Source organism: Vidua chalybeata, chromosome 3 (assembly GCF_026979565.1).
Source record: "Vidua chalybeata isolate OUT-0048 chromosome 3, bVidCha1 merged haplotype, whole genome shotgun sequence".
Classification (NCBI taxonomy): Eukaryota; Metazoa; Chordata; class Aves; order Passeriformes; family Viduidae; genus Vidua; species Vidua chalybeata.
The window spans coordinates 32,304,784-32,317,026 of record NC_071532.1 but is presented as its reverse complement, the minus strand read 5'-3'; the positions used below and the strand labels follow the sequence as shown (position 1 = coordinate 32,317,026).

Here is a 12,243-nt window from a genome sequence, read left to right as displayed (position 1 = left end):
CTGAAGTGGACAGCAATCCTTTCATTATTGGATAGAACAACTTCTCTCCTCTTGACAATGGCAACAGTTTCACAAGAGGCCCCTTTTGTGCATCAAGGGCTTGATACTGCAGCTATAACTGAAGGGTGTGCTTCATTTCCTGAATTCAACTAATTACTCAGCAGGCAGTAGATAATAGCAGAGGAGCATCAATAGCATCCTTCCAGCAAGGACATTCTGCCACTCTGCTTGTTAAAACAATTGGCTTTCAAGAAGGCAAAAAAGCAGCCTCCTCTTACTGTGTAATCAAGAGATTTCCAATAACATGACTGCAACAAGAGGGCATTATTGCCTTCACTCCTCACAGGACACCTTAATTTTCTTCATTCAGCATCCTGTGGGAGGAAAGGCACTCATGACCTTTTCTCACTTGGACTGTAGGTAACTGAACCATCACATCACATGCCTGCCTGGGTCTCTTGGCAGACAGAGCATGTTAATTCTTTCTGTTGTTTGGCCAGTCTTACCCTTGGTGTGACAAGTTCCAAGAATGCAAGGCATAACATCAGTTTCAAACGAAACATGTGTGACATGCCAGCACCTTCAGACATGCCCTGAAGAACTTCAGCCTCCTTGTTTGTGAGCAAAGATCAGCCGAGAAACCATGAAGTTGAGAGTTCACAAGTTGTTTCAGTTTTTCAGATCAATCATCTGCATATAACCTAGGGCTGCTTGTAAACATTTGTTTGTTTTGTGAAATTGCCATGAGGCTGTTATATAGATGGAGGAATACAGTGTTTTCCATTGGCAACCTCAACCATGTTTCTCATTTTGGCAAAAAGTGATACTCTTATGACAAGTCCAAAGAAGGATTGCCCAGAAATAGATGGAAAACCCACCATAAAATAATTTTGTTCCTTTAGTAGTAAAATAGGAAAAATTCAGAGGATAGACAAGGGATTTATTAGTTCTCTCCCATAATTCAATGGCATTTCAAGTAAATCAGTGTTTTCCATTTATAAAGAAACTGCATCACCATACTGCAAATCCTTGCATCTTATGACCTGGAGCCACAACCTCTAAGAAGGTAAGCACCTTCACAAGCATAAAATTACAGTCTGATGTTCTCAGCCCTAAAGGAAGAAGCGGAGTTTTACTTCTTAGGCACTGAATCAGTTGTGGTTTATGATGCTACAGCCAAGAAGTGGTCATTGTTCCATTTGAAGCAAGTTGTGCAGCCTCATTGGAAGTTGCAAGTCCACATAGCCAAAATGCCCTAACAGTCAGTCCTTGTGGTTTACATCTTGCAAGACATGAATGCATAAACTGAACTTCCCTTTTATCCATACAGACTCTTCCCCATTTCATTTCCCATATCAGCTTACAGGAATTAAGCAGGAATCTTTGGCACATTAACTTCACTTTACATCTGAAATTGCTAAAACCTTTTCTGTTCTGCTTTTCAAGCAGAACTTCTACCTCTGGGAACATAATTTTGACACTTTTCATCATTACCAAATGCACTCAAAAAGGTTCAGATAATAAAGTGAAATTTCTCTTCCCTGCAGTAGAAAAATTCTTGGGCTTACCATACTTTATCATAGAGCCCTGCTCCCCTTGCTTGTGAAGAATAGTGTGCTGCTGAATTTTCTCCAAATAATTCACTTGCTTCCTGGTCCACTTGGGACTACATAAGCATTTGGGAGTTGGTCAGGAAAAAGGTGCCTAACTTTGAAAACAACACTTAAATAACAGCATTTTAGCTCCACAGACAGTAAAGCTTTTTCTTACAAACTTACCTTTTTGCTGTAGGGTATTTCAACAGAGAGAAGTATTTCTTCAGGCTTAACTATTGTCTTTCTGTAGCCAGTGAAAAACTTCTCATCCATCGTGACCGTCCTTTTGCCCTCTGTAGAGCAAAGGCACATCAATGGTGAATAAATTATGAATGGCAAGAGCATGTGCAGAAAAGCCTTCAAACCACACAAATCACTCTTGATATGATATCTGATTTCATTTTTCCACTCTCACCAAATCAGGAAAATCTCTCTCACATTTATTTTGGTATTTATGGAATCTATAACAGCTTCTGTCTACATATTAAATTTTCTTTGCACATGAACTGACCAAAGAGACCTCCTTCCTTCTTTATTTAATTAAAGCTTCGCTTCCAGGTGAGCCAGTTTCCAACACTCTAATGAAATCCCCCTCTTTCTCCTTTCCATAGACTGCACACAAATAAGTACTCAGTCCACTGACTGGACAATCCACTTACTTAAAGGATCCTCTTTATAAAAAATTTTCCTAAGAGCAAATAAAAACTGAGATGCTTGGCTTTCTTCTTAGGAAAAAAAACCCAAGTTTTAGTCTTTATCTGAATAAACCAGAAGGATAAAAGTATGACAGTTACAGAAACTATTTAATACCTATTATTTTTCATTAGTACACATCTTCAACCAGCTCTTCACAAGGACATGCCTGTAAGTGTATACACAGTACCAGAGATTCCATCTGGCACAGAAGTTCAAAATTCTTTAGGAAGTCAATCTTAGGTCTAGCTTTAGGACGTCAGGCTCAAAAAGTGTGAAAACACAAGACTCAGACTTATAATGTTAATTTCCACTTTTAAGTTCTGGCCTGACCTAACAACCCATGGCAGAGGGCTGTTGACTATCCCACTCCCCTAAGTGCCACAGGGAAATATAAGTAACTTACCTTTTGATACCAAAGTCAGTTTGCTTCCACTTGCCATTAACACAGGATTTAAGTCAGAAATTGGGCTTGCTGTCATTATGTTCCCACCAATAGCCTAGAGTGAAAATAACGCATCAGATAATTATTAAAAATCTAAGCAATTTTTGGTCTTTAATTGGGAAAACCTAAGCCCCACGAAATCAGATGCTGTCTCAGACAATATTAACATTTGGCTGAAACAGATTTAGAACAGTGTTTTGTAAATGCATCAAGACTACCTTATGCTCAAACCTCATATGCACAACCATGCCAAAATTCAATCACTGTATCTGCTATTAAGGGAGGATCCATGAAACTAAAAAGGGTATTTTCAGTAACAATCAGGAACCAAAGGTTTTGGCTCCAAAACAAATGCATGGGCACAGTGTCTCGTGGAGCAAAAGTTCTTGTTTGGTAGGTTGGTTTAGCTGCTTGCTTGATATTTTTTTTCTTAGAGCACATGGAGTTTGAACACACCTTCCCCTTTAAAACTAGGGGACAATTTGCCAGATCTGATACATTAACACTGTGACTGCCCTAGTTGTCACGGCAATATATGCACACCTGCTTCTTTGAAGTTTGTCCAGCACGCTAAAAACCTTTTTTGCTAAATTAGTCAAATCTCACTACAGTTCCCCCCACTTGGTGATAACAGCAATGGAAGACCTGGACAACTGCCATGTTTCCCTCACTTGCTAGATGTATGACATCAGTGCAGCACAGACACCAGCTGAGAGACCCCACCACTTTCTGGGGCTGATTTTTGTGCGCTGGTTTCTTTCCCAAGGTTTGCAAAGATTCTACTGTGAGATGCACGGAGCACACCAACACTGCTTGAGGCAGGGCAGCTCCTCAGACTGAGCTTTTAACTACAGGCCCTGGTGCTCCTGAGTCACTTACAGCCACATTCCTGATCTGTGGCCCTGCAAACCAGCGCAGCTGCTCCAGGACAGCCTGGAAGATCTCTGTTTTGTACGGAGGAAGGTCTGCCACTGCTTTTTTCATCACCTCCTCTACTGACTTCAGGGTACAGGCAGCGCCGATGGTGACCCCTGTAAACAAACAAAGGAAACGAATTGTTGTTCTCCAAAAGTTTGAGGTAGAGAAGGACAGTTACTGTGTCTGCAAAGCTTAGATGCCACTAAGCTCAATAAGACCTTTAGTTACACCAGTCTATTTAGAATGCACTGCATGTAAACATCACATCCTCAGAACAAAATTCACTTTTAAACCACAGCTCATGCTGGTGCTGTCTCCCACATGACAGTAACACACCACTCTTTTGCATTAGTGTATAATTAACAATATTGGCCTCCTTTAGGTATTAGTTTGTCCGTTGAGAAGTGAACTCCATCTCCCTTTCCAGTTTCCACACATCCTACCAGACATTGGGCCACATGCATTAAATTGTCCTAGGTACTTCTATTTGTAAGGCTGACCCATTTCCATCACAAAGCTAAAGGCAATGGAATTATAGAATTGTTAAGGTTGGAAAAGACTTCCAAAGATCACAGAGTCCAGCCTCTGACTGAGCACCACCACATCAGCTAAACCACAGCATTAAAAGTCACATCCAGTTGTTTCCTGAACACTTCCAGGGGTGGTGACTCCACTATCTCCATGGGTAATCCAGTCCAGTGCTAGACCATGCTTTCAAGTGAAGAAATTCTTCCTGATGTCAATCTGAACATCTCTTGGCACAGCTTGAGGGAGTTTCCTCTTATCCTGTCACTTATTACCTGGGAGAAGAGACTGACTCCCACCTTGCTACACTCTCCTTTCAAGGAGTTGCAGAAAGTGATAAGGTCACCCCTGAACCTCCTTTTCTCTAGGCTAAATATCCCCAGCTCACTTTTTTACATATCAGTCACCTGATTTCCTGCATGGGAAAGGTATAATGCATACAGAAAACAATCTTTAATCTAGGGATTTTCCTTCACACCCTCTTTATTATTCCATGGAGTCCCCACTCACCTCACAGATGTTCTGCCTCTTTTTTGCTCACCTGTTTCAGTGTGCTGAACAGCATTCATTTCAGGGATCCATGCTGGTGCTATTATCACTGGATACAGCAGGTTCTTTAACCTCATCTCAATACCTTAAGGAAAAGATACTGTTTGGTATTTGTGTGACATGGCTACTGCCGTACATAATCCTTCAAGAAAGGAAAATTAATACAATAAACCCTACAATATTTAGTAATTATTTCATGAACGAGTGTTCAAGACAACAGAATTACTAAATATGTCTCAACTCGCCTCATCAGCACTTATGTTTGCAAAGGTATCTATTTGGTGTGAGAAGGCAGTAAGATTTCAAGTCTTGAGAGTTTTCTCACTGAAAAGTCCTTCAAAATGCAGCTTTCACAATTGAATTCATTTGATTATGGGGACATTTTATGCTGTGTCACTCCCCTCTTCTCAAAATTACACAAAACAGCACAAAGGCTCGGAGATCTGGATTAGCATTTTTTCACCTGGCACAACAAAGAATGGAGAAAAACATTCACTGTGAGATTAATTTACCTGAGAAGAAAATATTTTCCTACATACAACCTGAAAACAAATAGCTTTTTAAAAGCTATGACATGAAAGAGGTTTCCATTTGCACTGTTCTCAAAAATACTTAATGGAAGGTTTTCCAACTGTTCATAATAAGCATCAGCTCTTTCTCTTACCCACTTCTGTGTTCCCCACAACGAGTTTGGCACTGGGGTACTGGGATTTGAGAGCCACCAGTTCATTGAGAGTTGTGGGCTGGATCCACATCACACGCTCTCCTTTGAAACACATCTGCTTCTGCTGTTTGTTACTCTGAGTCTGCAGAGGGAATTCAGAGAGAGCTCAGCCCCTAGATCGAGCCAAGAATCCCTGCTCACATACTGCCCATGCCTGTGCCACACTGGGCTCCATATCAGAGGAGTTACTGTCAGGGGGCTGTGATATCCACACTGTTGTTGGCAGTTTGCCATTTCCCATCCTTCTGCTAGCAGTCATGAAAGTCATGCTGACAAAAGTTTTCCCTTCCTGGTACTGCCAGGTGCATCCTGCTGCTACATCTCCCTAGCAAGATCAGTGCCAGCAAGCTCCATCTGACCAAGGTTCTGGCACACGCCCATGGCTCCAGTTGCTTCAGTGGGTTTTCCATTCTCATCTCAATCCAAAAATGTTAGGCTTTAGCACTGATGAATTGCAATTAACCTGCCAGGCCAGGTTCTGATTCCCTTTTTAACAACTTCACCCAGTGACTGAAGAAAATGTGAAATCAACCCTTGGGCAGGAGAACATCTAGGAGAAGAAACAGAGGAGCCGTATCTCAAGCTGAATTTATCTTATGCTATGGTCTAAGAGAACCTACTCATGCTGTAGTTTATGACACATTTAAGCTGGGTACAGCAGCAGAATTAATGATTGAATTTCAGTTGTTAAATGTGAAGGAAGCTGTAGATGCATCATGTGCTGGATTAGATTCCTGGCTGGGACACATTGCTTAGCAGGGAGGATCCCTGAAAAAGACAGGAATGAAACATGAAGAGAAACTAATGTCACCTAACTTTTAATGTCATTGTGAGCCAACCAACTTTTAATCCTACTATGGTGAGGGGAGTTTTTTGAAAAGACAACTCTTTGAGATACGTATTCTATGTATACTACCCTGTAGTGGTTTTGGTTTGTTAATTTGAGATTTTATGGTTTATGTATTAAAGAGTGTGGTGGGTTTAGTGTTGGTTAATTATTAGTGTACTCATTTTTTGTTGTGAGGTAGGACTAGGAGAAAGGCAAAGTAGGTTTAAAACATTAAAAGGGTATGAAGAAAAGTTTATTAATAGTAACTAAAAGGAAGAGTAATAAGAATTAGAATAAAACCTTTAAGGCATTTCTCTTCCCCCCACAATCTCTTCTTTCCCAATGACAATGTAAAGAAACAAAATCAGTTTACTACTTCTAAAATAGTCTTTCTTTAGTTTACTTAGGGAGAGAAGTCTTTTTTGTTAATGTTATTGAGACTTCTCTACAAGAAAACAGTTTCCTTGCGGTCCTCTCTATGAATAGCAGCTGTCTGGAGAAATCTGCAATCATGAAATTCCTCTCATTTTCTACAAGTTTTTCTCACAGTTGTGTTTATGGGCCATGTCAATTTATGGGGCGCTGTTTTAAAAATTAGTTGTTTAAAGGCAAAAGTTCTCATTATTTATTTCTGAAATTATTTTCTTCTTAAGGGCACAAGATCTTTAGTACTTTTTTCTCTTTCTCCATTTAAACTTTTCATAAAATTACAATTACTTCAACATTTGCTTACTTTAGTATGGAGGCCTTTGCTCAATATCTACAATTTGAATACTTTCATCTCTCTATACCTTTATGTGCTGTAAGGAAAAAGAGTCTTTTTTCATATCTTTACAAGAGAATTTCAGCCTAAAACTAAAAGTATCTCCTCATTTCTCCTATCTGGGGATTCTTCACTGACTTCGGTGCCTTCATGTTGTTGGTTGGATTCAATCTTTAAGGTCTCTTCCAACCGGGTCATTCTGTGAATTCCTTTACCTTGTCTGCATTTTTTTCCTTCTCTCCCTCGAGGGAGGATTGAAGCATTGAAGGAGTTAATGTTTTGTTCAGGGCTTGTATATGGTTATCTGACCCGGCTGGGGTTGATAGTTTGTGGTGGGAAATGTGGCCAGGGGGAGCCTGATGGCCTTTCCTCTGCCCTGCCTGGTGGTTGTGGGTGAATTTTAATGGTGATGGAATCCTTGCCGAGCCAGCCCAGCCTGGGGCTGCTCTTAGGGGCCAGGGGGTCCAGTTCAGTCCCACTCAGCAGTATCAAGGTGTCAGAAATGGCAGCCACAGCCCAACATCAGCTCTGTGGCCTCCCCTCCCCTACCCAAAAACCAAATGGGGGCAGAAACCCCAGGAAAAGGGTCTGGGCCTGCAGCAAACACCACCCAACCATGGCCTAGCCCTTGTTACCTCTTTACCAATCAGAAAAGAAAGAAAAAATTCCCAAGTTTCTTTCATCTTTAATATTTGTTTTTCACGAAAACATGTACAACTTTCCAGTAGCTAAAAACTTTACGGCACTTCTGTGAACGCCTCCCATACAAAACCACCACAAGTTCCTACTTCTCTTCCTACGCTATAAAGGGGACACAGGGAGACATGCTCAGCTATATGTGTATTTAATGCAGAAGTTCACATCTGACCTAGTAAATCGACATTTGGATTTTAGCTTCTGTTCTACCCCCGGACAGGCAGTGACTGGGAAGGAAGGCAACCCAAGAGCAGAGAGACATATGGTGAGAACCAGAAAGAAAGCCAGACAGCTGGAGCAGGCACCTGGCCTGCATATTTCTTTTAAACCACCCTGGCTCAAACACCTTCTGTTTTATAAAACAGGAAGGATTCATGCCCTTGCATTTTCACTCATTAGCAGCCATTTTTTTCCTGCCATTTCCTCAGGACAGAGTCACTCAAACCTTGCACAGAACAACTAAACCAACATATCACTACTATTTCTTTCTGAATGAACTTACCATTAATTCTGGTGGGAAGATTGGCTCCTGTGTAGGATCCAGTGGCTGGAACTCAGAAGAATTGAACAGGCTGGAGGATGTCATTGTCTGTGACAGAAAAAATGCAAATGGCTAATGACTGAGGAGAAAGCTCTCCACATATAACCATAACTCATTCCTCTTTCAACTCAAATCCCTGTTACTATTTCATAGAGCAAAATATGGCAAACACAGCAAAATGATGCCACCTGAGTCAGCATTTAAGGTTCTCCAGTAATATTTTTCTAATTCTCCTGCATGTCTTGTCAGAATCCTCAACCCTGAACACACTAATATGTTTTAGTCAATCAAAAGTGACATCCCTTTCACACTGGCATGTTAAATCATGTCAAATATACCTTTTCTGAGGTATGCTCTTCCGACCGTAAAATATAAATTAGTCTAAATTGCTCTGCATAAATATTGCTAAAATAAAAGCATTGGGTTTGGGCATACAACAAGCCAGATCAAAGACATTAAAGCATCAGAAATACAGGGAAAAGTTCTAGTTGAGAGGCACCTTACCACACTGTCATCTTTTCCATTCATGCAGCAGCCTGGACCATTGGCTTTTCCTCCACAGCAGCCCCCATTCTGAAGAAGAAAAAAAGTACACTTCAGCTATTCTAAACATAGTCAGAACATTGCAAATTTTACAGAATATAGTCCTCATATCAATCCCTAGATTTCAGAAATTTGCACTAACATTCTTCATTAATAAACTGCTTGAAAGAACAGACTCCAAGCAGTCTTAAATGTTGGAATATTCCATGCAACATTGTCCTAAAAAACAATCCCCAGAAACTCCCTGGAAATTTATGGTAATGCATTTCATTATATTCTCTGCTTCCTAAATTTATTTTATACTCACGCTACCTTAAGCACCAATTTCTTCTTTCCATTCCTTCATTTGTTTTGTACCTAGGCTAATACATACAATGTGATTAACTTTTTTCCCCTCCAGATATTCCAAAAGATTCTAATTCTACAGTTTTGGAACAGAGAGGAAACTGCTTCATTCATCACTGGACTGCAAAGTTTGGGAAGGGTCACAGTGGGGAATTTAGACCTGTTTTCACAGGAAGATGTATCACTTCAATGCACCAGAAGCTGGTCACACATTGTTGTCACCATGCTATTTGACAGAAGGGTTGCTCCTTGCAGACTCAGAAGGAACACCACTGTTTTAAAACCCACATCTTGATGGCCAATCATGCTCATCAGGACATGCACAGTCCTGGCATTTTCCAAGAGACAGGCAACAAAAACAGCTCATAGAGCTCTGAGTATCTGCACCACAGCAGAGCCAGAGAGGTGACTAACACACTCCAAAGTGTTAACACACTAAAACTCCAATGCTATATTGAAAATTGAGGTTATGGGTTTTAACACTCAGCTTACCATGGTATTTTCCTTCCCACTACGACAGCATCCAGTGCCATTGGCAACTCTGCCACAGCCATTCATGTCCTGTGGGAATAAAAACTGTTCTGAGAAAAAATGTGCAGATTCCAAGGAATCTGATTCCGAGAAAATGAAGTAGGTTTGATCCCTTCTTGAGAGAAATATCCAAAGCAGAAGGAAGGTGCCAATCACCAATAGGTGTTCCTCTTGCCAATGAAAGGCAATATCCTGCAGTGTCGTGCCCACTGTACTGAAAAACCTCTTGTTCTGGTTTGGAACTATTCTGACCATTCAACAATTAGCTTTGGAGCTGTGAGGACACACCCAGAGAAGGCTGAAAGCACATACAATACAGTACCAATACTCTACCACAGAGACCATCTGCCTTTGTTTTTGATCGGACTCCTGTTATTCATTTCTTGAAATGATACTTTACTGGGAGAGGCAGGAAATAGCAGATGCCTGTTCACATTCCACCTCTAATCACAATTCTGTTGATCTCTATTAGAGGTCAACAGAAACTACTGTTTGTGCTATGTAGAGTCCCTTCCTCTCCCTGGTATCTCCTTTTCACGTTGAAGGGCACTCAGTGCTTCCCAGTATGGAAGTCAGATTGCCCCAGGTGTGATCCTTGTTCCAGTTCTCCGAATCCTCTTCTGTTCTGCAATACCCTGTTAGAGAGGAGAGGAGCAGAACTGCACAGAGTACTCAAGTGTAGGAAGAGCCATGACAGTGTTTTCTGGTTTGTATCCCATTCTATTCTCCAGTGTCTGAGGTTCATGAAATCCTTCAGAAATTACTCAAAGCCAGTTCCTGCCTTCACTACCCAAACTTTATATCTGTTAGCTTATTTTCTCATATCCTTACTCACATTCTTTTAAACCACATTTAGGGGTAGGTGCAAGAGCCTTATTTCCCACCACAGGTCCCAACACAACTCCACAACAGTGACCTCCCCCTCCACTGCAAAAATATGCCATTTTTCCTCTACTGCCTTTTAACTACTCTTTCAGACATACAGAGATCTTCCCTCTTAACCCCTATTGTCTTTAAAAGCCTTTGGTGAGACACTGTGGAAAGCCTGTTGGAAATCCAAGTAGGCTTTTATCAGCTGGGTTTATCAACCATTTGTAATGGATCTCACTCCTGCTTGTATTCTCTTTTGTTGATTGCAATTCTGGATAATAAAATCAAATTCATGGGCATCACTGTAAATTCTTTCCTTTTGATATTTAGTGCCAGTGTAGACCCATGATAGCTGGTAATCACTGAAGTACATAACGACCTACTCCTCTTCACAGCCTCCAGCACTCTTTCAGGTACAAAGGGACTAGAGAAAATTTATGCCAAAGCTTCATACCGCACCCAAGGCAGCAGAAGAATTCTGGGCAAGAGCTATAAAATAGTGACTTCAGCTTCTTTCCAGAGCTATTCCTGCTCTGCAGCTGACCTTTCAAAAAAGCAAATTCCTCACCAGATTCCTCCACAGCATATCCCTACCAGTGCACCATACCTTCCGCTCTTTGTCTACACCAGGATCAGCTTGCAAGCTGCACTATGCAGAGAGAGAGAGTTTTTCTGAGACTTACAGAAAAGCATTACAGAACCTGATTATCTGTGATCCAAAAAGGGACCATCAGATGGATCTTATTTACATGTCCTCAGCAAGTGGAGGGAGTAAAGGGTTTACTCTATCTGAATTATTAACACATGAATCACATACACAGAGGTCAAGAGTTGGAGCTGGGTTGTTGGAGCATATTTATTTCCTTCCTCCCCATTTGAGTTCATGACATATTTTAGTAACAGAGAGAAAGACAGCCAACTCTCCAGTTTTTTTTTTTTTTAAATATCATCTGAAGCCACTTACTTTAGCAAATGTCCTGTATCCTTCCAGAATGGGTCTGTAGCCTGTACACCGACACAAGTTCCCTGCATTGCCAGAGCAAAAGGATAAGAATTTTGGGTCATTTGGCTAAAAAACTTCTCTTCTTTTAAAATACTCTATTGTTTCTCACAAAAGCATATCAAATCTTGATACAGCTAAGGAAAAAAAATGGGAGGAACAAAATTTCATTAGGAACCTTGCAACAACCCTACCATTCCTTTGTGTTGAAATTCAAACTGAAATTCATTTAGAACAAATTCAATCTGTCTTATTCAGTATTTATTTATCTTAATTGTGTGAGTTTTATCAGTATTCCAACTAGTCTGTCTCCTGAATTACATAGAGATTGCTTTCTCCTGCATCATCATTCCTCTCAGATCACTGCTGGAAGTACAGTAATGACTCTAACCTCAGCAACAACAGCAGCCTCTCACAGGATTTACACAGTTGGGTTCTGCCCCACTCCATCATTGCATATTCCTGTCTTGGTCCTTGACTCAAGGACATGTTCTCTGTCACCTCTGCAGGCTCTTGTGACAACAATGAATAAACAAGAACACTTTCATGCCCCTCAATGACAGACCACCTTTTGGTCTGTTGTTAAGATTAGTGGGTTCCTAATCCCAGACTTAGGCCACTTGCCCCTGCTTACAAACTATGACGTTCATTTCATAGCACCTGGCCGGCCTCTGAG

General features: G+C 40.9%; 1 protein-coding gene across 1 annotated transcript in view; it reads right to left on the bottom strand.

The window, feature by feature from the left end:
* The window catches only part of XDH (xanthine dehydrogenase), a 48,538-nt gene that overhangs the window by 24,257 nt on the left and 12,038 nt on the right, over positions 1-12,243 (bottom strand). Inside the window, exons 6-14 of the mRNA XM_053937904.1 lie at positions 11,532-11,593; positions 9,659-9,727; positions 8,783-8,851; positions 8,240-8,326; positions 5,390-5,531; positions 4,718-4,810; positions 3,613-3,764; positions 2,695-2,788; positions 1,779-1,888 (exon numbers count right to left, since the gene is read on the bottom strand). Of these exons, the coding sequence (XP_053793879.1) occupies positions 1,779-1,888; positions 2,695-2,788; positions 3,613-3,764; positions 4,718-4,810; positions 5,390-5,531; positions 8,240-8,326; positions 8,783-8,851; positions 9,659-9,727; positions 11,532-11,593 (878 nt within the window). The remainder of the gene's footprint in view (positions 1-1,778; positions 1,889-2,694; positions 2,789-3,612; positions 3,765-4,717; positions 4,811-5,389; positions 5,532-8,239; positions 8,327-8,782; positions 8,852-9,658; positions 9,728-11,531; positions 11,594-12,243) is intronic.